Genomic DNA, 25983 nt, shown 5'->3' with positions numbered 1-25983 from the left:
AGCAGTGATTACAGATTCTGTGAAGAAAGCAATGATACAGTTTGCTATAATGATCATGTTCAGATAGCTACACCTATTTCTTGCTAGCAACAGCTATAATTTAAAAAGGCATTTTCATACTGCTTAGTTAGATGTAATTCTTAGTTAGATGTAAAGCTCAGGATTACATTTAACTAAGAATTACGGTACCTTTGTGGTCGTGTGCCACATGGCCAGCTTAACATTTAAATTGCATACCCGGTTACTGTCTAGTGTGCTACACTGCAAATGCAGGTGAGGCAATCCAGTTTAAATGAGATAATAGGTACGTTGAATGTTGCCCAAGTACATTTTTCCCTATGTAATAATTTTCATATATATTCATATGTGTTTTTTGTGAGTATGCCCTATCTCAGGTTTCCGTTAGGCATGAAAAACTGTTTCTTACATTTCCCCCCAAGAGTGTAAGGTGGTTATGCTAGAAGAAATAGGTCTTAGATCATTGAAAAATGACTCTTGATGGGTTACAAGAGCTTTTAAAAAAGAGTCTAGTTCAGATAGCAATATCTTGTACTGCAATACAGAAATAAAGGAATAATGTACTCTCCTAGATAACATGTTATAATTTAGAACTGATCAACTTATTTAAAATACAGACATGTGTTTTAAGTGCCATTGTACTTGTTCTATTTTTACTGTGGAACTGGACATTTTTGAGGAAGCACAATAGTCTTAATGCCACGTTTGCCTTAATAAGTTGATTTATTTATTTATTTTACAGTTCATAGATGGGATGGGTGCAGTGTAACCTGTCATGCTGGAACTTGCAGGAGTGTTTGCTGCTGTGCCCTTCTAGTTCTTTCTTCTTTGTGTGCTTGGAGCAAGAGTATAAAACAGCAGCCAGCACCATTCTACTTGTCAGGGAACTGACATCGGAGCCAAGAGTGGAGGTAGGGCTCTCCCAACGATGCAGGAGAAGGGACCAGAAGGGAGAGGGAGAACACTTCCCTTGGGGAAGGAAATCGGCGTGACACCAGGAAGGAAGGGGAGCAGGGAAGGTCTTCGGAGAGAGGGCTCCAAGACCCTTCCACAGGGTCCATCGGGGAGAGCCCAGGACCTCCGCTGGCCACGCCCACTCTGCGCAGGAGACTTCCGTGCAGGGAGGCTAGGCGGAGACTTGGCGTCAAACAACTTTTATGTTGGAAGAAGTTCAGGGAACGCCCACTGACGGATTCTGCCAGTGACTGAGACAGTCGCCTTGTAAGGGCTGTCAAATCAGGGAAAGGTTTAGCTACCCCAACAGCTGGGAGCAGTTTGGAATTTACGCACAAGCAACCCCAATTCCCATTACACTACTGTTCAGTTGGATCCCATTATTCAGCTTTATAATATCTTGACGTTGCTAAAAGTGCTTGGCTGCTCCTACATAAAAGATTCTATCCATTTTGATGCCACTTTCAACATTTTGGATTTTTAAAATACAGTAGCTGTAACCCACCTTCGGACCTTATAGTGAAGGGCAGTTGAGAAAATGAATTAATAATAATAATAATAATAATAAGTAATAATAACTGATCATTTGGTAGATTGCACACATTAAGTTTCTTTCTGGTTACAGTTATTTTAGGACAGTGAACCTGTTTTTTAAGAATCTCTCCTGCTGCTTACATTCCAAAAAGTCAGTTCCATTTTTTAATACTGTAAATCTCTAAAACTGCATGCACTTTCACTCCACAGGTGCCAGTGTTAAGTACATAGGTGTGTTTAAGACCTGCAAAATATATGTTAAAATGAAAGCCCTGAGAAGAAATGCATTAGGTCTCTGGGGCTGCTGCAAAAATGCTCATCTGGTGAAGACTGAAGTGGGTGACAGCTGGTAGAAGATAATGGATTATTTCTTGGTTGGGGGAAGAGGAGTGGATGCATCCTCCCTCACAGCCTCTTGAAATCCTTGTGGATGGATACTTTTCCTGGTTCTTGAGTGAGAAAGATGAAAAATTGTACAATGTTCACTTTAAAGCTTCTTTACATATAAGGAATGTAGACACAATAATATATTCACTAGATCAGGCATGTCCAACTCTATAGAGACTGCAATCTACTCCCAGTAGAATAAAACTGGCAGTGATCTACCATAGTTGTTGAGCTTTGGTTTTTTTAGGGGGGAGATACCAGAGTTGTTGAGCAAGTGGAAATAGCGCCTGTGGCAGGACGTCGAGATCGCTAAGGAGCAACCGGGCAATCTCTTTTTTTACTCCTGTGATCGACCTGCGGAACCCCGGGGATCCACCTGTCAATCGCGTTTGGACATTGCTGCATTAGATATAACAATTTGTAGAATAAATTGAATTAATTCTACTTTAATAATATGTATTGTCTAGGAATAGTTTTTTTGTCTACATTGAGCTAGGGTTGCTATATTTCATAAAATGAAAATCCGGACACAAAAGATGTTGAGCAAAATTTCAAATAAATAAATATAAGTTTTTATTGTATTTTTAGGAAATTTGGCAAAAAACAACAAGACTTCCAATATGGACTGCCATACGCCCGGGTTTCCCCCGGACATTTTAACCAATTTTTGAAAATTTCGCCTGAATTCAATTTTTGCCAGACGAAACCTGTCTTTGTCCAGGGAATTCCAGATGTTGGCAGCCCTACATTGAGCCCCCTATAACATACAGTGGTACCTCAGGTTAAGTACTTAATTCGTTCCGGAAGTCCGTACTTAACCTGAAACTGTTCTTAACCTGAAGCACCACTTTAGCTAATGGGGCCTCCTGCTGCTGCCACGCCGCTGGTGCACGATTTCTGTCCTCATCCTGAAGCAAAGTTCTTAACCTGAAGCACTATTTCTGGGTTAGCGGAGTCTGTAACCTGAAGCGTATGTAACCCGATGTACCTTTGTACAATAATGCTGCAGATAGTGTTAATATACTGCATTTGGAAATTTAGCTTCTTCTTGTCCTCTTTTGAAAAGCTGAAACTGGTCAGTTTTTTAATGATAAATGTATAGCCAGCTTTCTAGGGAGACACTTCCAAGAAAAGCGTAATTGAAATAAGATGAGATCACTCATTAATCCAAAGCCCTTAGACTGGAAACTAGACAATATCATTACTGGAACTGAGAGCATCAAATTTGTTGTGACACCTTTAGAACATGTTTTTCATTGGGGACAGGAATGAAATCTCATTTTAAGAAGTCATGACAACAAAGGGCATTTGGTTCTGGAAATTCCATGTGGACATTCTTTTGAATTGCCACCTGGGAGGCAGAAACTAAGAAAACTCAATATATAAGTATTGCACAACCTGTGTGTTGCCATCAACTTAACACCTGGTTCCCCCCTTCCAAATGCAAAATAATCTTTTTTTATGTACTTGTGAGTCCCTGCCCACAAGAAATGCTAGGAAGAGCTTGGTCAAACTAAAGTACTCTTTGAATGGACAAGGGAGAAGCACTTTGTACATGGATAGGAACATAGGAAGTTGTAAGCTGACTATTGGTCCTTCTTGCCATTATTCTTTATGATTTAGTCTGGAGTTTTTCTCTAGCCCTACTTGGAAATGCTAGAGGTCAAACCTGGGACCTTCTCCATGCAGAGCAATGATCTATCACTGAGCTGCGCCCAAATGAGTATCTGTATCGCTGTAGGAAGGCAGGAAAGACTAGTTACCTAATCCACACATTTTTAGAGTAACTGAGCAGTAATCTTAAGCATTAGTTTCATGGCTCTCTTGCTGCATTTTCCTAAACCCAATTTAATGTGAAAAGTTTTCTGGAACATGCAGCTAGGAACTTAGGAATGGCTCAGCTATATTCAAGTTCTGCAGAGCTTTTCTAGGAATGATGTGTATACTAAGAACAAGCGCTAGGACAAATCAGTGGTGCTCTAAAGAGACTAGTGCGCAAACACACATGCAAATAATGTTGAATTCTACAAGCTCTTGCTGCCTTCTGATCATTGTGGAGAAGGAATTGTGGAAAACAAAAGAGGACAAGGGAAAATGCTTCTCTCTTTCTCTGTGTATGTAAATTTGAAATAGATTGATCATGTAATTGTATCCCATTGCAATTCAATTAAAATCCAGCTGCATCCAGAACTTGTGAACTCTCATAATTTTGCTGGCTTAATCCCAGCTGCTAAAAACCTGCTGAAATAGAAAAGTCTCATAATGCTTCCTGAAAATATTTGAACTTTGGCAGTGTTCCCAAAAGAGGTGTGTTACAGAATAGTCCCTGAATACCCTTCTCTGTCTATTTGAAGGACTAGCAAAAACAGAATATTCTCCATTTGTTAGCCATTGTTAAGAGATCAGGAGTATTCCTTACCTCTTTTGGCTTAACCATGGTTTGTTGCTAACCATGAATTCCCTCTTAACCAAGGTTTGCAGAACAGCTTCATACAAAGAAGTTTTCCTTTCTTCTGATTGCACAAGCAACAACAGTATTTCTAAGCTGGGTGTTAGTTAGATAATTAGAAATTAGTATTTCTAATTATCAGAAGATTATCATCTTCTGATAATTTAGTAAGTCTTTCAGCTACTTTCTGTGGCTCTTGCACATTGTAGTGAAATGTGTTGGAGTTGCCATCACTTTTTCTTTTTAAATACAGTCCTTACTTGTGCCCTCATCAGGAGAAGGGCAACTTGTAGAGTAAATGCATGCATCACAGGGCCCTGTAAAGAGTTATGCTTAGCTCTGCATTCTTACTATTTTTAATCGCATTTTCACAAGAACCAAGACCCCTTAAGCAATTCTGAATAATTTGTTCAGGATACTTTTCTGTTCAAAATGAATGTCATTGTCTTACTTTGTGAGTTCCCATTACAGTTCACTTTACAATAGAGAGTCTCTCTAGTTTGTGCCAGGTGTGGATTTGTTTTCTCATTGTTTCTGCTAGCCAGGAATAAAAACCAAATGTAAAAAGGTTGTCTTGTTTAGCTAACCCCCTTGTATATTTACTGCAATGTGTATTTTAAAAAAATAATAATGGTGGATGGTCAGTACTTGATATTCTGAAACATCATTTGTATTCCATGAAATCTTTTTATTTCCGGTGCCTCTCTGTTAATCCCACTGCTAAAAGGAGTTGCACTAGGCCCTTATGTTATACTTTAGCTGGTGCATCATCAAAGAATGCCTACACTGGAATAAGGAGAATTATTTCCTGAACAATCTCAGACAATCCTGCAAAGACTTGAACCTGAAAAATCAGTACATGTTCATAGATGTAGCAATATTCCCGTAATGTTACATCTCTTCCAGCTCATACGGCCTGGAGGACGTAATGTGTTAGCTTCTGTAGGGTACTAATGCAGGTTCAAAAAATTGCAAGGTGATTTATGAATGTAGGAGCAGGGTAAAAGCCTTTAACAGTTGTTAAGAATTGGGAAAGGGCGGTAACTCAGTTGTGCAGCATTTGACTTGTATGCAGAAGGTCCCAGGTTGAATATCCTCTGACTAAAACCCTGGAGAGCCACTGCCAGTCAATGTCAACAATACTGAGCTAGTTGGGCCAATGGTCCAAGCTCAATATAAGGCAGTTTCCTATATTCCTGATGCTTGAGTCCGACAAATGGTGGAATGGAAAAGGATGCTCACAAACAAAGCTGGTTAATATCAGAAAACTACGGTGATTCCAAAGGATTGAGAGAAAGGTGTGAGATTGATTTGAAGATGGATATTGTCAAACTGAGGCGGGACAAATGGAACTATTAGAAGAACATCCCACATAGTTGTGCAGTTAGTGATTTCATGATTTCCTGTCCTGCTTTTTTACTCAGTGGAGCACTTAAGAAGGCTAATATCAAAGAACATAAAATTACAATAATAAGGTTCAAATGCACAACAAAAGCACCAGGGGGAGAAAAGATCACACAGATATGAGCTGAAAAGCACACACACACACACACACACACACACACACACACACACACAAAGATTGTACTTGTGAGTGAGGTGAGACACACAGCAGGCCGCCTCTCGTCTGTGGTACAGGAGCTGACAGTCCTTTAGGTCAGAGGTTTTCAGACTTTTTGAGTCTATGGCTCCCTTGACCATCTACATTCTTCGGCACCCTGTGGGGCTCAGGAGCCCACTTATGTCACCCCTTGCCTGCAAAGCTGGCAGCCTTTCAATCTTTTTCAAACGCCCTTCCTTGTGGAGTGTTCCCTCAGCCTCCTCTCCTCTCCCCTCTCCTTGGGAGTCCTCTGGGCCTCCTCCCCAAAGAAAGGTGCCTCCTCACACTGCCCCACAGGGGCCTGGGAGGCACCCCCTGGTCAGCCCCAGAGGCACCATTCGCCTGCGGAGCCTGTAGCCAGGGCTGCTGCAGCAAACAGCTGTGTAAGCCTTTGGGTGGCAGAGATGCAAGAGGGCATCAGAGGAGGGAGGGAAGGAAAGAGGGACAGAGGCCATTGTTGCCCGTGACACCCCTGACCATCATTTAAGGTGCCCCAGGATGCCACGGCACACTTGTTGAAAACCACTGCTTTAGGTCTCCCAAGCCTATTTTGTACCTGTTGCTTCTAGCAGAGTCAATTGTATTGTGGCTCTTGCCTTGTACGGTAGGGCAGCAATTTATACACATTTAACTTACGCACATTCAGCTTTATGCGTGTGGCAAAAAATACATTAAACATTGGAAAGGGGGCCAGGGTTCCAGGAAAAATGACTTTGACAACCCCACTGGCATTGAGCCTGATGTATTTTGACTATATGCCATTTTTGCTATAAGCGCAATCCCCAGAATGTAACCCCTACATAATTTGTCATCAATTTATTAATTGCATTCTGCACAATTGTCTTAAGGCAATGTACAATAAAAACAGCAACAAAGCTAACATTTCTTAAGGGTAGGCCAGCGTGAAAAGCCAGAGAATGGTGGACAAACAAGCACGCTCAGAAAGGGACACCACCCTTGTAGAACTTGCAGTTTGCTAAACAAATAAATAAAAAGTCTTGTAAAACTCTTTTTTTGGCCAACGTTCATCACAAATGTAAAAGTCCTCAATTGGAGTCTTTGGATAGCTTTCATCACTGCAAGTATTACAGCTAATAGCAGCAATGAGTGCCTCTTATGTGTCTTCATGGATTTTTGCCCAAGGCAGAGGTTTGACTTTCACAAACCTTTCAGTTAGAATTCTGTCTAAGGAAATGAAACAGGGTGTGGGACAGAGTTGAAGATGGCTGGTTGTATATTGCCATTTATTAAGAGAAAGTACAGTGAACAGAAAGGTGTGCCACACCTACGTGTTCTCTGATCATTGCTCTTTGGTAGTTATCTTTAGTAGGGAATAAGTTCTGTATAAATCTTTAGACTGTGTCCCAACAGTAAACACAAAACTGCTTTTACTTTCAGCAAGCATTCTATAGAAAACTTCTCCTTTAAGGAGGATTATTCTCAAATCTCATTGACTTCTAGTTTCAGATTTATTGTGCTGTGTTCCTGAATTGTAAGCATAAAGTACCCACCTGTTCAGAAAGTCAGTTATATTTATAGCACAGGACAGTGGTATTGTAATTCCCAGCTACTATAGAAAATCTGTTTAGCAATTATTTAGTTCTTTCCCCTCTTTTACAAAAAGTAATCTTAATTTCGTTTCTCATTTAAAGTTACATTTCACAAAAAATACGAACATAAGAATTCCTCATCAGTTCAGTCCAGAAGGAATGCCAAACGCCTTATTAATATTATTATTTTATTATTATTAAAAGACTATCAGTGAAGTGTTCTCAGATTTCATTAATTAGAGAAAAGAACTGTTCAATATTAGCCAAATGTGAGATCCTAGGGTTATTGTCCTGTCTCTGCCAAAGCACATGGAGACAAGCCTCCCACCCTGTCTTCCTGGGCAATTCAGGGCACTTGTGTGGTGAGTGTCACAGCCTGCACTGAGAGCTTGGTCTGGGGAGCTGTCTAAGTGGTGGCTGGAACTGATGCAGCAAGTTTTACTGGATGAGGCGTCTGAAGGGATGTGAAACTCACCACAAGGATGCCACTCCTCATAGCAAACAGTGACATAGCAAACAGTTGTGGCTGGAGACAACTGAGGGTTCATTTTGCTGTTTTCTCTCTCGTCATGACAAGTGCAGAAACAGTATTCCACGTACTTACAACATACCTTAAAGTGCAAAACCAAAAGCTTTAAAACAGATGCTTTATTTATTTATTTAGGAGTATTTATACCCCACCTTTTAACTGAAGTTCTTGTAGCAGCTTACAATAGCTCTACAACACAATAAAATAAACAGTGATACAACAGTCACTACCAGCAGGGTAAAGGTAAGTTCCCCATTCCTTTGTTTCAGCACATGCCATTCTGCAGCTGAATCTTCTGGCTGTTGAAGCAGCTGTAAGTTTGCCCCACGTGACTTCTTCACTAGGTGGGTGCTCTTTATGTCCCTCACAGCCCCAGGCCTCGTGGAGGTGCTATAGGTGTACACTATACAGAAGGTGCTGGGTGGAGCAAAGATGTTACATGCCTTCCTGCTGAACCCTAGTGCATAAATCAATATAAGGTTTGGTGTTTTGACATACACAGGAGCTTGAGCCTCCCTTGGCAGCTGTCTGTGCCTCTGTAGGGAGAGTTGCCTGCCCTACAGCTTTGAAAGCTACTAGTAATGAGTATAGATGTACTGTTTATCAGATAGGTTATTAAACTAAAGCAGGTTATGGCAAGTTACAACGCAGTAGGTATATTGTCAGTGGCACGCTATACCTCTGATACCCACAAAACACAATTCGTTTAAGGGTTTGGCAACCCGGATATAAAAAATTCAGTACTTTCCTCCTCCTATATGTGAATTTAGAAAAGTCACTCTTAGCTCAGTTGTAGAGCTGCTTCTTTGAAACTGGGGGCTTCTGTGTTCAGTTGCTGGCATCTCCAGTTAAAAGGATCAGGTAGAGGGTTATAAGAGAAGCTAAAGTTACTGCTGCAGATCTGTATACACTGTAGTGCCCTAGGGTGGACAGAGAGTTTGGTCTGGTATAAGGGAAATTTCCTATGATCAGTTAAAAAACAACTGAAAATACTGTCCCTCACACACAGTCTTGAGACAGCTGTGCTAACATTGGTGAGGGTTTCCTTAGTCTTGTTTGCAAATCTCTTTTAGTTCCTTTTCAAACAGCATTTTAAATTTATGAGGATTGGTTAATTCCTTAATTAGCATCAATGTGTCTATAGTTCACGCTGAAGATATTCTGAGGTCATTCAGTACAGTGATACCTCTAGTTATGAACTTAATTCATTCTGGAGGTCCATTCTTAACCTGAAACTGTTCTTAACTAGAGGTGTGCTTTCTCTAATGGGGCCACCCGCTGCTGCCACACCGCTGGCACACAATTTCCATTCTCATCCTGGGGCAAAGTTCTCAACTCAAGGTAACTTGCAGGTTAGCAGAGTTTGTAACCTGAGGCGTTTGTAACTTGAGGTACCACTATAGTATCTATAATGCCGCATGGACAGCTCACATTGTCCTCCGTTGCTTATCTCTCACTTTATTTTCAAGTACTGTTGCAGTATTTTTTTAAGCGTGCAGTTTGTTGAAGGTAGGCGTGTTGGTTGCTTGGATGTAAACTGATGCAGTGACAGATCCAGGAAATCCTGATTCAGTTTTCAAGTTGGGTACAAAGAGAAAGGTTTTTTTTTCTTGGAAAGGAGACTCAGTTTAAAGGTGTATATCTTTTGTTCTGATTTAGTTTCCATGATACTTCCTCATAGCATACATTCTCTAATATGCTCTCATTTCACCCTTTCTGAAACCACAATAAAAGTTAAAATCTTCATAGAATATCAATGAGCCCTCTATAAAGTCTTTTAGGTTACAGCATCAACACTCAAATATGAATACCAGCTGAATGGTGAACTTGCATAACTTTGAGTACAAATGGTTTGATAAAGTGTGGTACGTCACTGCAGTGCCATAGTTTACAGAAATGATATGACTAGGAAGACAGACAAAGTTGGGAACAATTTGAGAAACTTGGTTCTCCTTTTATTAATTTAAAAGTATTTAAAGCCTTTTCTGTGTTGTCAGTACAGATCAGTAACACACACACAGACACCCTACTCACACTGAGTGTGGGTATGAAGAGGGAAAGTTAACATCTCTTCAGTGTGATAGGCTTGATTGAATTTGTACCATATGTAGCTCTATCCAGGCCACTTAGTAACATTACAAATTTAACATTCTGTATCACTCTGTGTAAACAGCATGGTATTTCCTAATTAGAATATAAGTGTGCATTTCTGATGGTCTCATTTCATTTGCAGAAATGATCAGAAGTTAGTTTACTTTTCCTTATTAGGAAAGGCTTTTTAAAAAAAAATACTTAGAACAAAATTGAGGGAGAACATAATGGATACTTACAAAATGGTGTGGTGTAGAAAGTTGACGATGGTTGTACACACCAAAAGAGAGGGAGGATACACATAATCCCATATCTTAGTCCCTTAAATCCTAATTTGGCTGTACTGTACTGCAAAACAGCCCATGGGTGTCTCCTGCTGAAGCTGACGGGAAAATGTGAAAAAAATGTCAGTATGCCACTGATTAACTACATGCTGGCAGTTAAGAGCAGGGGTTGGCTATCACTGTTGCATATTAAGTCTAGGAAAAATGCCTTGGAAAATGATTTCTGTCCTAAATCATGATTTGTCTATAGTTTGATCTTATACATGCAGCAGTTTGAAATGGCAGAATCTTCAGGTTGTAGAATGAACTGTGCTACTTAAGGTAACGTTCTAAATCTACTTCCGCATCTCTTCATTTTTTTCTCTCCCTTCCCATCCCCCACACCCCAGTAAGTAAATAAACTCATGAGGGGAAAATGTTTTAGCTCTGTTTCTGAGGAGTGAACTAGTTTTCTGTTTGCAGGGAGTCTTTCATGCCATGAAGTATTCAAAAACGTCTTCTACTTGTACTCTGGAGTGGTGCACTTCATACCACCATTTCAAGAGCCTACCACCTCACTCTTCTATGCTGAATTAATTAGGATCTAGACTACATTAATTAGGAGGCAAGTTAGTGTCTGGAAAATACCACATGTGCAAGACTTTCAGGGGGAAAGTATTAACTGCAATATCATGGAACAGGCTGTTGAAGCATGCCTTGCTGGGGAAGCAGCCAGACCCATTAAGACCTACCCAGCTATCTAATCTTGCATACTGTGGATGCTGCTGTTCCACATTCTTAAAAAAGAAAGCACACTAAAATATGATGTAAACAAGAGGCTTGGCCAGTGATCTGAAGTATTCTGAAGGGGTAACAGTAGAAATCAAAGCATAAAGCAGCATTCTGTTCTTTGATTGTTAAAGCAGAAAATATTTTCCCCTGAAATCTCTTGTAACTTTAGGTATTATCCCCAGTATTAATTAATTCCACGGCCTCAGTATCTGTTCAGCATTCTTATCAGCCTCCAGAGTCTTCTCTTACAGCAGTTTTCACAGTAAAAATCTTAATGTGTTCCTGCACTGGTTCCTAAAGCCTTGCATATGTAGCTCTGGCTTGACTGCAAAACTCATTTTAAAAGTTATTTGCAAAGACTGCTCTCTGTCTCAAGATAGGTTGCATGTTGCACTAGGTTATGTTATTCCTATGTACATTTAATTCAATAGGATTGACTGTGCACTGCATATGAACAGCCCTTGAATCTGTGACCAACCTCTGAGGCCCTTCTCTGTCTGCTTCCTCCACAAGAGCTGAGGAGGGTAGCAAGGAGAGAAGAGACCTTTTCTATGGTGGCTTCCTATTTGTGGAATGCTCTCCCCAGGGAGGCTGACACCTTCATCACATATACTGTATTTTTTGCTCTATAAGACGCACCAGACCACAAGAGGCACCTAGTTTTTGGAGGAGGAAAACAAGAAAAAAAATATTATGAATCTTAGAAACCAGAACAGCAAGAGGGATCGCTGCGCAGTGAAAGCAGCAATCCCTCTTGCTGTTCTGGCTTCTGGGATAGCTGCGCAGCCTGCATTCGCTCCATAAGACACACACACATTTCTCCTTACTTTTTAGGAGGGAGAAAGTGAGTCTTATAGAGCAAAAAATACGGTATTTAGGTGCCAGGAGATAACATTTCTATTCTCCCAAGCCTTTAACTAATTAAGCAATCTATGACTTTTTAAACTGCATTTGTGGAAGGGGTGATTGTTTTGTTTGTTGTTATGCATTTTTGTGTTTTTATACTGTAACCCTTCTGTGATCCTCGGATGAAGGGTGGTATATAAGTTTATATAGTAGTCAACATGATCATCTGTGCAATTACATTGATTCCAGTAGTACCCTTCTGGCTCACAAGAGAGCCTGACCTTTTAAAATGGTGTTGCAATAATGTTTGGAGGCTCCACTAAGTTTTACCTCCATTCTAAAGCTTGAAGAACATGTTATCATACTTACTGTTTTCAGCTCAAAGGGGATGGGATAATTTGCCCTAGGACACTAGGTGTTTAAAAACCCACTCAAAGCTATGTTACCAGTCATTGTAAGAAGAGTAATTTTTTTCTGACTGTGAACCAGACCACAGTGATCTGGTTCAGCTGTACTGCTAAGCCATGGCTTAGCATTAATGAGAATGAGTCACAGCAGCCTTTGGTTCCTGCACTTTCCTCTGCTCTTCTTGTCTGTATGGGTTGCAGCAGCGGAATTGGTCTGTGGGGCCCTTTTCATTCACCTAAATAAATGTGACTATGTCTGAAAATATGAGGGGAGCGCAGAGTGAGTTAGTTAATAACGTGTGTTATCTTATCATGAGACTCCAGATCTTCTGGTGGGATGTTTTGTTTGCAAAAAGGTGTCATACAAAGCTTTTGTCAATTGGCTTACTGAGAAGGAAAATCTGCACGTAATATTCTACCTAGTCAAAGCATTTAATAGAGTCTAAGGAGTTTAATTTAAACACTGAGATAGATAAATTAAAATTATGAGCCTTATAAATAAATGGCATGCGCAGAGTACATCTGCCTCTCCAATAAGATATCTGTTTGTACATAAGATGAGTCCACAGCAGTAACTTCATTTTGAAGTATAAATACATTGGATTTTATCCCTTGCCGGTCCAGCTTAGAGGAGACCCATGACTAATTTAGGCTCATCAATTTCAGTGGGTCTGTTCTGAGTTGGACTAGCACTGGCTACAACCACATATGATATATGGAATCACTGCTGACATCAGGTGATTGGCAGGTCAGCAACCCCACCCATCTGTCAAATTTGACCTGACGGGTAGGGTGATACTGATCTAGCAAGCTAGAAAAGATTCCCCACCCCTGCTGTAGGCTATTAGGCCTGGGAGAGAAATATGCTCAGGCGGCAACAGTTCCTGGATCCTAGCATCTTCCTGTAATTTCTTAGTTGTCTGTATTGCAAATTTCTTGCCAAGTGCCATTGTGGTAAAAACAATGGGCTGTACTTAATGCATATGTTCAGTTGTCATAATAGTGGTGCTATTATTGCTTTTGAATTGAGAACTTTGACAAGACACTCAGAGAATGCTAGACCTGTTGGCTAAGCTGCTGACTTCTGTGCTACACCCAGGGATAGCTATTGCCTTATTTTTGACACTTTCCTTCGCACCTTATTTTTGTGTGTTTGTCTGAGGGAGTGAATGTATGCCTATTGGAACATACACTATCTGTAATAGGGGAAAAGGCACAACTTGAAATGTTCTAAGTATATGCTTCATTCTATATTTTATGTGACTGATGTAATGCTTTAAGGCAATTTTTCTGGATGCTGATTTGACTAGTCTTTGTACAACACTGATCTGCAGCTAGTTTTTGTGAGAGATTAAAAGATAGTAGGTCAGGCTTGTTTCCCCCACTCCTCATGAACTCAACAAATTTCATTCCTAGAGCTCTCTGTTAGCAATCACTTCCTTAATACATCCTGCAGACAACTGGGGTGGGGGGCAAAGTGTTACTCCTCAGAGGTCTGGATTTGGCCCTGCAGCCTCTGTTGCTATTTCTAATGTAAGGTAACATTAGAAACAAAAATGCTGATTGAAACTGGCTAGTGTTAGCTTGTAAAGAGCTGCATGACTGGTTACTTGTATCAGGTAAAGAAGATGTTCAGGTGGGGAACTTTTGTAAATTAGTGATAACATGCCATAGGTTAATAATACCTGTATAGGTGAGATGGCATTCCAGTAACCTTTGTGGGATTACTTACAAGGTTGGGCTATTATATAGACTTTAATTTGTGATTTTCTCTTTATTTTCAACAGCGAAACCATTTACTCAGCTGGTGAAAGAAATGCAGCTTCATCGAGATGACTTTGAAATCATAAAAGTGATTGGGAGAGGTGCATTTGGTGAGGTAAGATGCCATTGGAGCTCAGTTTTAGATACATTGTCTATTGTAAGTTTTTGGTAAATACACTGCATGCTTTACTTTCAAACTGTTTCTCTTTTAACTATTTTTAGTTCATTGGACTAAGTGAACTCCAAACCACAAAAGCTTATGGCACAATAAAATAGCTTGGTTTTAAGGTGCTTCAGGAATCTTTATTGTATTTGCTAAATTAAACCAATTCCCCCACCCTTTTAGAATATTTAACTCTATAGCTGCCATAGCCTAGGGGTGAACACTTCATACATATAGGACTGAATCCAGTTGGGTCCTTCATTTTGTGGAAGGGCTTTTGATCCAATGGAGGCCTCCACTAATGGAAGAGGAAAAAATACAGTTTTCACTGATTTTCCTTGCAACCCTAAAAATCTGCTCCAGAGAGTTGAAAGACAGCATGTGCAAGAAGAAGGAGAAATTGGCAAAAAATTCCCTCCCTCCCACTTGTTGATCAAAGATACTTCCATGACACTATTGGGTAGAACCCATAATGTGTTGGAATTCTGGCTAGCCTAGCATGAGGCAAAAAGTTTGTAGCGGCTAGTAATCTGAATTGTAAAAGTGCACAGGAAAAAATGTTAGCTTTTATTGATGGGGATATAGTGTGAAAAATGTAGAGAATTATTTGTTAATTATTTTCTATTGAGGCATGAATTTGGAAATCACATCTAAAGATAGTAGCTAAATTAGCAAAGTGATGGTAAAGAGACATAACGCATAATGTTTAGTCTTGAAGATAGCATTCTGTTAAATTCCAGGGAATGTATGCTTCCATGATAAATGGGAGTGGAATAAATGTTTTAAGAGCCTTCTCAGTCATATACAATACTGTGAGATTTATTTTGGTAAAAGGGCTATCTCGGTGTCTGGGCAAGTACTTCTGCCTTCTCAGTCAGCACTTAACTAATTGTACTGGATCCCGGGAGAATGTTGCATGCTGAAAAGAGTTCAGGGTCTTCTTTGGATTCATCAGCAGAATCTGGCTGCAACTGCATAATCCCTTTAGGTTCTTCCTAGGCTTGTGTATGTGAACTGGAAGTTCTCATTTCCCTACCCCCTTCCCAATAGCAACTCATTACAATGCACCAGAAGCTGGTTTTGAAGGTGGTTGGAGCTACCACTTGCTAGGGAAGCATGCAGAGCTGCTTCTGAACCAACAAGGGCATCGCTCGTGCAACTGGATCTCTTGCATTGGTATTATATTTCCATGGGAGATTTAATCATTGACCTGCGTCAGCATCCTTGATTTCTGGAAACACAAGCTGGAACGGAAAGATAATTGAAAATTGTATATCAGTGGTATTTCCAGTCCTAGACCCTGAACTGGAAGTCCAGCCTTTGGTTAATAGCCTTTGTTTATTGCATGGTATTGGTTCCCTGACAAATCAGATCTTTAATTTATAAAGGGACATTTCCAGTCCTCGGGAACACTTAGGAGGCTGCCTTATACTGAATCAGACTCACTAGTCCATCCAGCTCAGTCCTGTCTTTACTGATTGGTTCTTCAGGGTTTCAGACAGGGGCCCTCTCCTCCTCAACCTGGAGAGGCTGGGGATTGAACCTGAGACCCCCTGCATGCAAGGCAGATGCTCTATCACTGAGCTACACTTCCACGCTTCTAGTGGTTTGTAGGAGAGACCATTATACTCTTCAGAGTATACTTTGGTTCAGTAGTCTAGGGATTTTATTTTTTGATTCCCTCTATAGCATTTTGCAAACTTAGAGTATTTAACCTGTTCTAAGTGACACTGTTCTAAATAAACTATTACTCTGTCTTTTAATTCAGACCATTACATTGTATTTTTGTTAGATAAAAAGTTTACATAATCTTCAGAATGGGAAGCTCAAGTCTTTGTTTAGAAACCATTGATTACAACACTATTGAATTAATAAAAATGACATTTTGCGTTGTGGAATGATGTGGCTTAATATGGTGTGGCTAAGCAGCATGCATGTTCTCCCATCCCAACAGTCATATTTGCTGTGATGATGCTGCTGATTTTGCTTTTGGTGTTCTCCACATCAAAGTGCAAAGGACAGGTGCATGTCTTGTAAATATGTAGCACTGTTAAAGGCCCAGGTGCATGCTCATTGCATGTTTAGGAAAAGGCATAGGTAATGAAGCTTTGGCTTCTGATTGGTCAATAAGGGAATGGTCTCTTTCTGTCATGTGGATGAAGAGTGGCTGTGTTTACCTAACTTTAGGTGCTATAGTGTTTTAGAATGGGCCCCTCTAGGTCATCTGTAGAAGGTGACATGTGTGGTGCTGTGTTTTGGAAAAGAAACTAGATAAAGGAGAAAATATTAAGAAGAGACCACAGTTACCTATACTATCAAGATATTTTATTTCTGCTTACAATTGCATGGTCTATTTTTATAATTCAGTATGTAGAATGTGTCCTAGAAAGAGAGGATATGCTTCAAATTCATTTAAATAGGAACCCATCAATGAAGCAATCGGTCAGTTTTTTGCTCCTGATGCTGCTGTCTGTTCTAATTTGGTGGAGTTCCTGTATCCTATTTTAGAGCTTTACCAGCTCCTGGCTTGTATATGGTGTATGTGTTTGTCTCTCATATAGCATTTGCAACAGAATATGTTCTTTTTCTCCTTGTGTTTCTCTCAGGGGCTTCCAATTTGGGGAAGGGAACAGAGAAAAACATCCTGCTATTCTACATTTCTGTTGTTTCCATTAATTAATTGAGTGATTACCTATTTTATTATTATTGATGATAAGATTTTTAAAATAGCAGAACATTTAGTTTTGATTTACCTTCCCTAACCCGGGGGGGGGGGCGGGGGGGGACAGTCCTCCAGCTGATCCCTCTCCTTGATTGGAAGAGGTTTTGCATTGTAACTCTGCACTTAAGTTCTGTCCACAAACCCAGGAAGACGGGTTTTCTTGCTGTACTTTAATCTTTAATCTGGAAAGCTGTCTTAACATCTATAATCCATGGAATCTTAAATAGTTTTAGTTTATTAGAAATTTATTCAGCCTGAGAAGTATTTTAAGGATTCCTCCAAATATAGTACATACAAGTTAGATATATTCTGAAATGCAGTAGAACAGTAAAGCATGTTTGTGAAAATGCTCAGACCAGTTTTAGATTGTGCAAGTGCTAGTTTACATTATATAGCTTTCTTAATTAAATAACCTTGTTCAAAAAGGCTGAAAATTAATATGATAAGCATTTAATTAAAAGGTTAGTGCACCCATGTTGGCTTTTTCAGTTGCTAATGTCACACACCCCCAAGAAATATTTCAGAACAATTCTTTATATAAATAAGCCACTGAAGCTAATTTTAGGTTTATTGGTGTTCATTATTTCATGGTAAAGGCAAACAAATTATTTATATTAAAACAAAGAATCGTGCAGCAGCTCAAATACATAAGGTGGAATTCAGTGTAACAAAGGTCATTCCATCAGTTCAAACATTTCTGCTTGCCTGACAGAACAATTTCCTCCTTCATCTCTCTACACACTATTCTGGGGCAGTGTTCGAAATTCTGGGGCACCAGGTGCATTTTGCATCTAAAGATTTTCCATTTGTGAGGACCTCAAAAAGTCTGGGTGCTATTTTTTGTGTTTGGCTGATACTCAAGGATTAATGAAATGTATGTGCTTTGAAGCCTTGAAGTATATGTTAAGGATAGATAATATGTTAAGGCGTTTAACAATAAAGAGTAGAGTGTTTTGAAAACTCAAGTATGGTACCAGTATTTTTATTGTAAATGCAAAATTAAACATGTATTAACAATTTAGGCTACAAAAATGATATTAAAAATGTATCACTTTTGTGAATTGCATATTAATCCATGCTTACTAAAATAATAAAAAGTGTTGCCCCCCGCCCCCCCCGGCTACTAGACATTCTGTTTTGGTGCCCACAACCCAGGTCCCAGAAGCCATTTGGCTCCTAGCTTTTCTACTCCAGTTTCTAACACTGTTCTGGGGGTTCTCCTGACTCCCCAGAGTAGATTTGGGGGGGGTTGTGGCGGGAAGCAACATTGCAATAGCAGAATTCCTTGAGCTGGCTTCTTCTGATAGTTGAATATGGTCCCTGTTTTATGCCATAAGAAAATGTTAAGTGTTTCAACGCTCAAAAGTTTGTTGCAGCAAAAGCAACAAACAGAACTACCCCCTCTTGTCAACTGTGTTAAACAATACAGCCTGATCTTCACATTAAAGCACAATGTTAAATTTACACCTAGTATTTGGGCTTACTCCCGTAAGTTCTAAACATTATTTTCTGGTACAGAGAGGATTTGGGTTTTTGGTTGTGTGATGCAGCCATGGCTCCATTTCCTTAAAAGCCACAGCTGCTTTGTCTTGATAAGTCCATTGTGTCACACAAAATGGACAGGGACATACGAGGGAAAAATGACTTCAAATCTGTTTTTTCCCCATAGAATAAAGAGCAGAATGGTTCTTCCCTCCCCAAAAGAACTCTTATATATTTTGTGAGCAAATAAGGACACTTAGTAGCTGTGGTTTGCACATTTTAGTCTAGACAGTGAATTTTATTCAAAGTACAGGCAGCAGCTTGGTTGTCAGTTTAAATGATTAATGACACGCATATGTGAAAAATAGTATATTTTTCAAAATACCAAGCAGCAGATTGGATTGAACAGGGAATCATATAAAGGGATAGCTGCCTGTATAGGTTATTTATCACTTCTACAACAATACATTCCATGCCTAATATGAGCAAAAATCCAAGAGTTCAGTATAGCTAATCATTATTCCATTTTCTCAGTATGAAGACAGATTTAAAAATGCTTTTGTGTTTTCTGGATTGCTTTTCAGTGGCCAGAAAACTGATAATGAACCATGCAGATCATGCCTTAAGTGCCCAATCACAGTGCAAAGGTGTAGTTCTTTCATGAATGAGATACTGATGAAAATTCCTCATGTAATCTAAGCAGTAATGACTGCCTGATCTAGTGCCCAGATTTAGACAGTGGCTATGGAAGATGTACTGCTACATTTGCTGTTGCTGCTGAAACAGGCATAGGGCATCCATCAATTTCTGTTTTGTTTTAACCTCTTGGGTCCTAAAACCTTATTGTGCATAACCCCTTATCCCAACCCCTTACAGTAACTTCTTCTCTTGTCTTCCTATGTTGGAATTGTGTGTGTTCGAGGAGGGATATAATCCCGCGCTCCTCAATTGGTTTATAGGCAATAATCTCAATACAAAGGAGTTACTCCTTATTCAGCTAGATTAATGCCACCTAACAAAGTTTATGAGCTGTCTGGGGACAACTCACAAATTTGGGGTTAGAGTTTGTATAACAGCTAGGTCATAGGACTGAATTAAGAATATACTACTGACCCACTGCATGCACTAGTGCAAGCTAGTCAATACAGCGCGCTCAGTTACAGGCAGCCCCTGTTTACACAGGGGTTATGCATACGGCGGTGAAATCATGTATAATTGAAACCGTAGAAAAAGCCTGCAAGCACCCTATCCCACCCCTTTAGTGATGTTTCATTGACACCTTTATGGCGTTTCTGAGTTCAGCATGATGCATGTATACATGTTCGCACACAAATGAACGTATGTAAATGGGCTGCCTGTATAACATGACAATATAACGGGAACAAAAGTTTTAAAAATGTAAAATAGAGAAACATTGAGACATTGAGGCTTAATTCTTGGCCTTTCTGGATGATATGTAGACCCATTTCAATCTGGCTTCAAGTCTGGCTTTGGAAAAGAGACAGCTTTCATGACCTACTCTAGAAACCAGACAGTAGGGAGTGTGCCTTTCTTGGTTTTGTTGGCTGTTAGTGCCTGTCATTGATTATGGCATCCTTCTGCATAGCCTGGCTGGGCTGGAACTTAACAACGTTTTATGGTGCTTCCATTCTTTTCCAGAGAAGCTGTTCTAGAAAGTGGTGCTAGCGAACTTCTACTCATTCCCTTGGCCTGAGGAAATCTCTATAGGATTCTGTTACGTCTTCCATGTTGTTTAATATCTATAGTGAACTGCTGGAAGAGTTTGAATGAAGATTTGGAATTGGGTTCCGCCATGCAGGCCAGACGGAGGTGCTCCTCAGTATTTTGGTCCTCCAGAGGAGTCCATGGGGTCCAACGAGGCAGCCTGGTTGCTTCAGCACCACAGAGAGCGCCGATGGAGCAAATTGCTCCAATGAGGACTAGAGGTCACCTATGATTCTTTGGGCCTCTGCCTCCAGTTTTCGTCTCCTGTGGTTTTTTCTTTTAAATGGGGGGGGGGTTACTCAAGGGCACACAGTACTGACACCTCTCTCTCTCTCTGATTAAAAAGTGTGACACTTAACTTTTACAACTCATGGTGAGTAGCGGCACCCATTTTTCTAGGGAAAAAAGCACTGCACCCTACTAGTTGAAAAACTTCAGATGCAAAGGTCCCTGCTCTGGTTCTATGGACTCTGTTGATATAGAATCCACACCAGAAGCCTTGAACTTAACATCCTCTGGTTCAGAGGGTCTCCGATCACCACTGTTGGTCTCAAAGACAGAGTTGAGTTCCTAAGTCCAGTGATCCTGATTGGGTGTCCTGGACTCTAGAATCATGGCATTCTAGTCAGTAGAGTTACAGTGTTATATGGGGCAGGAAGCCAGGGTATAAACATTTGAATAAATAAATTTGGAAGGCTAGGGTAGGATAAAGGAATATAGTTGGAAACTTTTAAGTAGCTTTTTTATTATGAATTGTAGTATTTGGATTTCAATGCATTTTGTTGTTTTCTATTGGCATGCACAGTTGTGGCTTCTGTGTTTTAGAACTTAGCCCTGCAACCATGAAACCTAGATTTAAAAAAAAGAAAACAGTCGTATACCAGATAAGCAGTTGGTATTAGAAATTTCATAGAATAAGCAGCCCTGCTTATAGTTGTATGTCAGCAGTAGTGGAAAGCTAAACTAATCCTACTTTCTACTGCTCTTTAGAACCTGCTAGTGCTTGCTTCACTGATTTCGAGAAAACGTGCAATTGTCAAGGTGCCAAGACTCATTACAGTGTTGTAATGAGTCTCCCACTTAGCTGCCCAGATTTTAAGATAGTGTGTGTGTTCTCTCCCAAAATTAACTTCGTTTAGTAGAAGTGATGATACTAGCCTAGGAAATAACATCATTGGGGGAGGGCTGTAGCTAGAGGCAGAGCTACCCTGAGTAGTAGAACATCTGTCTTGCATGCAGAAGGTCCCACATTCAATCCTCAGCATCTCCTGGTAGGCCTGGGGAGAGACTTCCTGTCTGAAATCCCAGAGGGCCACTGCCAGTCAGTGTAGACAATACTGAGCTAGATGGACCAGTAGGTCTGACTCAGTATAAGGCAACTTCCTATGAATGATACATTAGCTGTAGCCAAAGGGTTCCGCCGACCCCACACACCAAAGTGTCTCTAAAATGCATTTCATTGAAGAGCAGTCTCTTCTCTTTTTGTGACAGGACATCCACAGTTGTTTTTATTGAGCTATGGAATTTAGGGAACTTCCACATTTCAGGTCAAATTTATTTGGCCTTCTAACCCAAAGTAGTCTCTTGCATCACTTGCTTCCTGGTGCCTTTTAAGTAAAGCTGTTAGAGATGAGTGAAACATCGTTTAAGTCCTGCGTTAGTAACTAAGTTTTACTTGGAATCATATTTTGAATAAAGCAAGAGATGGAGAGCCAGCATTGCTGACTTTGCTGTGCAATCCAAGACAAAGGCAAAGAATTATTGAATCCCTTCGTTATCAGCATTAGCTGTGACCAGAAAGGCTGACCAAAAGGCTGACCATTCCTTCTAAGACAAAGGCAAAGGAATCCTAGAAAGAAACCAAGGTGCTTAACATAAAACATGTTTCCTTGCATCCAATGTCTATGCTTAGGGCCAGATTTGAATCTGTGGGTCACAACTTGCTTTTCTCTTAACCTTTTGTCTGCTTTGCTCATTTTAGAGGGGTGTATGTGATCACTTTTATTATAATTGAATTAATCTAGAATAACTTCTCTGTGCTTGTGCTCAAGTCAACAGCGTTAAAGAAAATTCTCAAGTACAAATTGCAAACATGGAGCTGGAGCTGGAAAAATCTTGGGCATTTAAAAATTGCATGCTGCCCTAGGATCTAGGAGTTTCCAGTTCTTTGCCAGTCTGACACGTGCTGAAGAATGGGGACAGGTTCATAATCTCTACGGCTCTTTCAGCCACCTAAACTGTGTATGACAGAGTGATAAAGGTTGCAGATCTGTATTAGGAGTGTGCACCCTAAGCTTGGACAGATGTTTTCTATTGGTCTTGTAGTAAAATCATGTTGCTACTAAATACTCACATATAGGTCATTATGTGCATATCTTTCAAATACTTGTTTAACTTGGCCCCCTTCAAACTGGTGTCTAATTTGTTTCCTTCTAGGGTACTAGCTCTTGTTTTGTGTGGTTACTCTGCATAAACTTCTTATTGACTAGAGGAGCAGTGTGAAATTTCCAACTGGTGGACCTAATTAGGTCCGGCAGGCTTACCCATTTGGCCCCAAGGGAATTTTGGCTAAGCCATGCCTTACACCTGAAGTCATATATAACATCAGGAGTGGTGCAGGTAAAGGTGCAGCTGAGCCAGAAGGAGGTGTGCAGGTACCTGCAAAACCTTATGCAAATTGCTGTGTACCAGGCTTCACTAGCTACAATAACCAGGTGGTTTCTTAAGATCTAATGAGCAGCTAATCGTCAGTGCTTCGTGGATTATGCCTTTGCCAGTGTGGTTTGATTTCAAACCGTGCATGCAGAAACAGGCCACTTGTCAATATCAGGTGCTTTACAGCTGGCCCACAAAGGGTGGTGGAAATAACAACCTTACCTGCTGGCCAGATCCAGCCCCCCCCCCCTGCCGCCTAGAGACATAGGGCTGGATCCAGTTGTGCTTTTCTGTTTGCAGAAGGGACTTTTATCCAACAGATGCTTCTGCTAATGCAGGGGAAGATGATTTTCATCAATTCCTTCTCACTATAGCAGTCCCCTGTACCCTGAAAATCTATTCCATAGGTTGGGAATCCTTCCAGAACCTGCTGGAAGTGGTTCAGGGGACAGCAGGGGGAAGTGGGAATCGACACACACACACAAATCTCCCCCAATTATTTATTTACAAGAATTCTTCACACCCTTCACCATAAGATCCCAGGGTGGGCTTCACCAATATAATGTTCAGTTATTAAAACAAAGAAAACAATTACACTTATAAAAATAAGTAATGCCATTCCAACCAGAATGGTGTCTTCTGTTAGTGGACACTTCTACTAAATCAAAGACTCTTTCATGAATGGAAGGACATAATAATGTGCATCCCATAGTAAACAAATACGCTTTTTTTGGTAAATAATGTCAGACGGTGGCCATTTTGTGCTGAGGTTCCGTTCCTGACCACCACGTTTGTCGGTGGAGTGTGTATAAGCATACCTGCCCCATTAAGTCTCTTTTTGGGTCCAGAAGCACCCACATCGGTGATCGCCCCTGAAATGGTCGTCGCCTGTACTGCCCCCCCACATCTTCATATAAAAGGCTTCCCATTTATTTGTTCATAAGTATTTGGTGACACGTGACCCACTGTTTACCCTTAGGATGTGCAGGTTTGCATGTGTATATTCCCCAATGGTCCTTGTTTAAATATGAAACTGATTATCAGTAGCATGTTGATCTCCCCCAAATTTACAGTAGGGTGTAATGTAAGATGATATTCATATTGTGATATACTTTCTTCATCAGAAAATGTATTTCATTTCAGAAGTTATCAATCCATTCAAAATTGTTAAAATGTCATTGACTTCATTTTTTTAAATTTTAAATCCAGGTTGCAGTTGTTAAATTGAAGTGCACGGAGCGCATTTATGCAATGAAGATTCTAAATAAATGGGAAATGCTTAAAAGGGCAGAGGTAAGTGCAGTATTTCCAATTCATAGATTTCTTTTTTTTAAAAAAAAAATGGCATTAAAGAAAATCACAGTGAACTTCAGCCAGATTAGAAAGAATTACTGCATGAGCATATAGGAGCTTGATTCCTCCCTGCAACCCCCCCCCCCCCAAGTGAGCTGCTTTAATGCAATCAAGTCTGACAGTCCCTTCGAGGCATCTGTTGTTCTCAGCAATACTGTGTATTCGTTTACCAGACAGTCTGCCCTAGTTTTTTTTACCATGAATTATATTGGCCAGATTTTTGTTTACTATAAAACCAAGTTAAAGACTACATGGAGGCTTCAGATTTCAGTTGCTATGACATACAGAGCCACATGCTAAATGCATTATTCAAGACAAAGAATGTAAGTTTGTGCAATTTGAAAGTCAAGTCTTCAAGAAGGATAGTTAATTGAGGGAGGATTTTTTTTCAGTTCCTTAAAAAAGATCAGAATGTATTTGTGAAAGGAAAATACTGAAGCAGTGTTCATCCCTTAATAAATGTAATACTTGGTTCTGAAATGTTATAAATGCCTTGATAGACCCTTTACATACCTTTAAAAAGACTGGGACACAATATCCTGAAGAAAGCATCTTAGCATAGTATGCATCACAGTGAAGAATGCGTTAGCAAAAAACTAAACAATGATAATTTATAACAAGACATATATGACATTTAGCAAGAACACTCAGTATAAAGTATAAAGGAAATTTGGTTGCAAAGTTCACATACAAGTCTAGTGCCTAGTTTTCATTGGACAGACATATATATGACTGGATGCTGCATTGCATTGTAGGGATACCATATCCAGTCTCTGGTACAAGACTACCTTTATCAATTGTAAGAGTTTCATAGCTCTCCAGTTCTTTAGTTACCACTTTATTTTTCATGTAAGAAGTCCTGGGAAATAGTTTCTATTCTGCTCACATAGATATAGTCCTAGCTGCTGCTAGAAATCTGTCACTTCCCTATTCCATGGCTTGTTCAGATGTTTGAAAGGAAAATGACACCATTTCCTTCCCTACCCTATATGGCTTGGTTTTGCTATCTGTTGAACGGTGCTAGCTCTTTTTCTTACTACTACTACTGTTGTAGTTGTTGTTGTTGTTGTTGTTGTTGTTGTTGTTGTTGTTGTATTGTTATATTTATACCCAGCCACTCTGGGTGGCTTATAAATGGTTTTGCTGTGTTCATGTGCCCTCTGAGGGACATAAATATAGAAATAAAAATTCTGGACTAGTTAAGAAGCTATATCACACCCATTGTATAAATGGGTCAGTTGGGAATGGTTAACGAGTTTTGTGACCAAAGAAATGTTTGACTTTGTAAAACAAAAATGTAACTTTTACACTGCAATTTTTTAATGATTTGGTGGTTTATAAATATTCATAGAATGAGATACTGAGCCTTTTGGACTTGTCTTGAAATGTTGTTTTGATATATTGTAAGTAGTAAATGGTTCCTTGCTATGAATATTGGTGTGTTGCAGAATTGGTGTAAACATGTGTTTGCACCTGTGTTTTCTGCAAAGATGTCAAATATTTTAAAGAACTCCCCTTTCCCTTTTTAGACTGCTTGTTTCCGAGAAGAAAGAGATGTTTTGGTGAATGGAGACTGCCAGTGGATTACTACATTGCACTATGCCTTTCAGGATGAAAACTATTTGGTATGTGAAAACTGCAATTCTTTAAAGGAATGGGGCATTGACTCCTAGTTTCTCAGTTGGGTATCTTTTTTGAA

General features: G+C 39.9%; 1 protein-coding gene across 4 annotated transcripts in view; it reads left to right on the top strand.

Annotated features, from left to right (window-relative positions):
• CDC42BPB (CDC42 binding protein kinase beta) overlaps positions 1-25983 on the top strand; it is a 102238-nt gene that overhangs the window by 11342 nt on the left and 64913 nt on the right. For all 4 annotated transcript variants that reach the window (XM_083609381.1, XM_083609382.1, XM_083609380.1 and 1 more), the window contains exons 2-4: positions 14208-14299; positions 24141-24224; positions 25814-25909. In XM_083609381.1, the coding sequence (XP_083465507.1) occupies positions 14208-14299; positions 24141-24224; positions 25814-25909 (272 nt within the window). The remainder of the gene's footprint in view (positions 1-14207; positions 14300-24140; positions 24225-25813; positions 25910-25983) is intronic.

Source organism: Podarcis filfolensis, assembly GCF_964270895.1.
Source record: "Podarcis filfolensis genome assembly, chromosome: 1".
In the NCBI taxonomy this organism is placed as follows: Eukaryota; Metazoa; Chordata; class Lepidosauria; order Squamata; family Lacertidae; genus Podarcis; species Podarcis filfolensis.
Note: the sequence above shows the minus strand (reverse complement) of the source record. Positions and strands in the feature narration are given on the sequence as shown.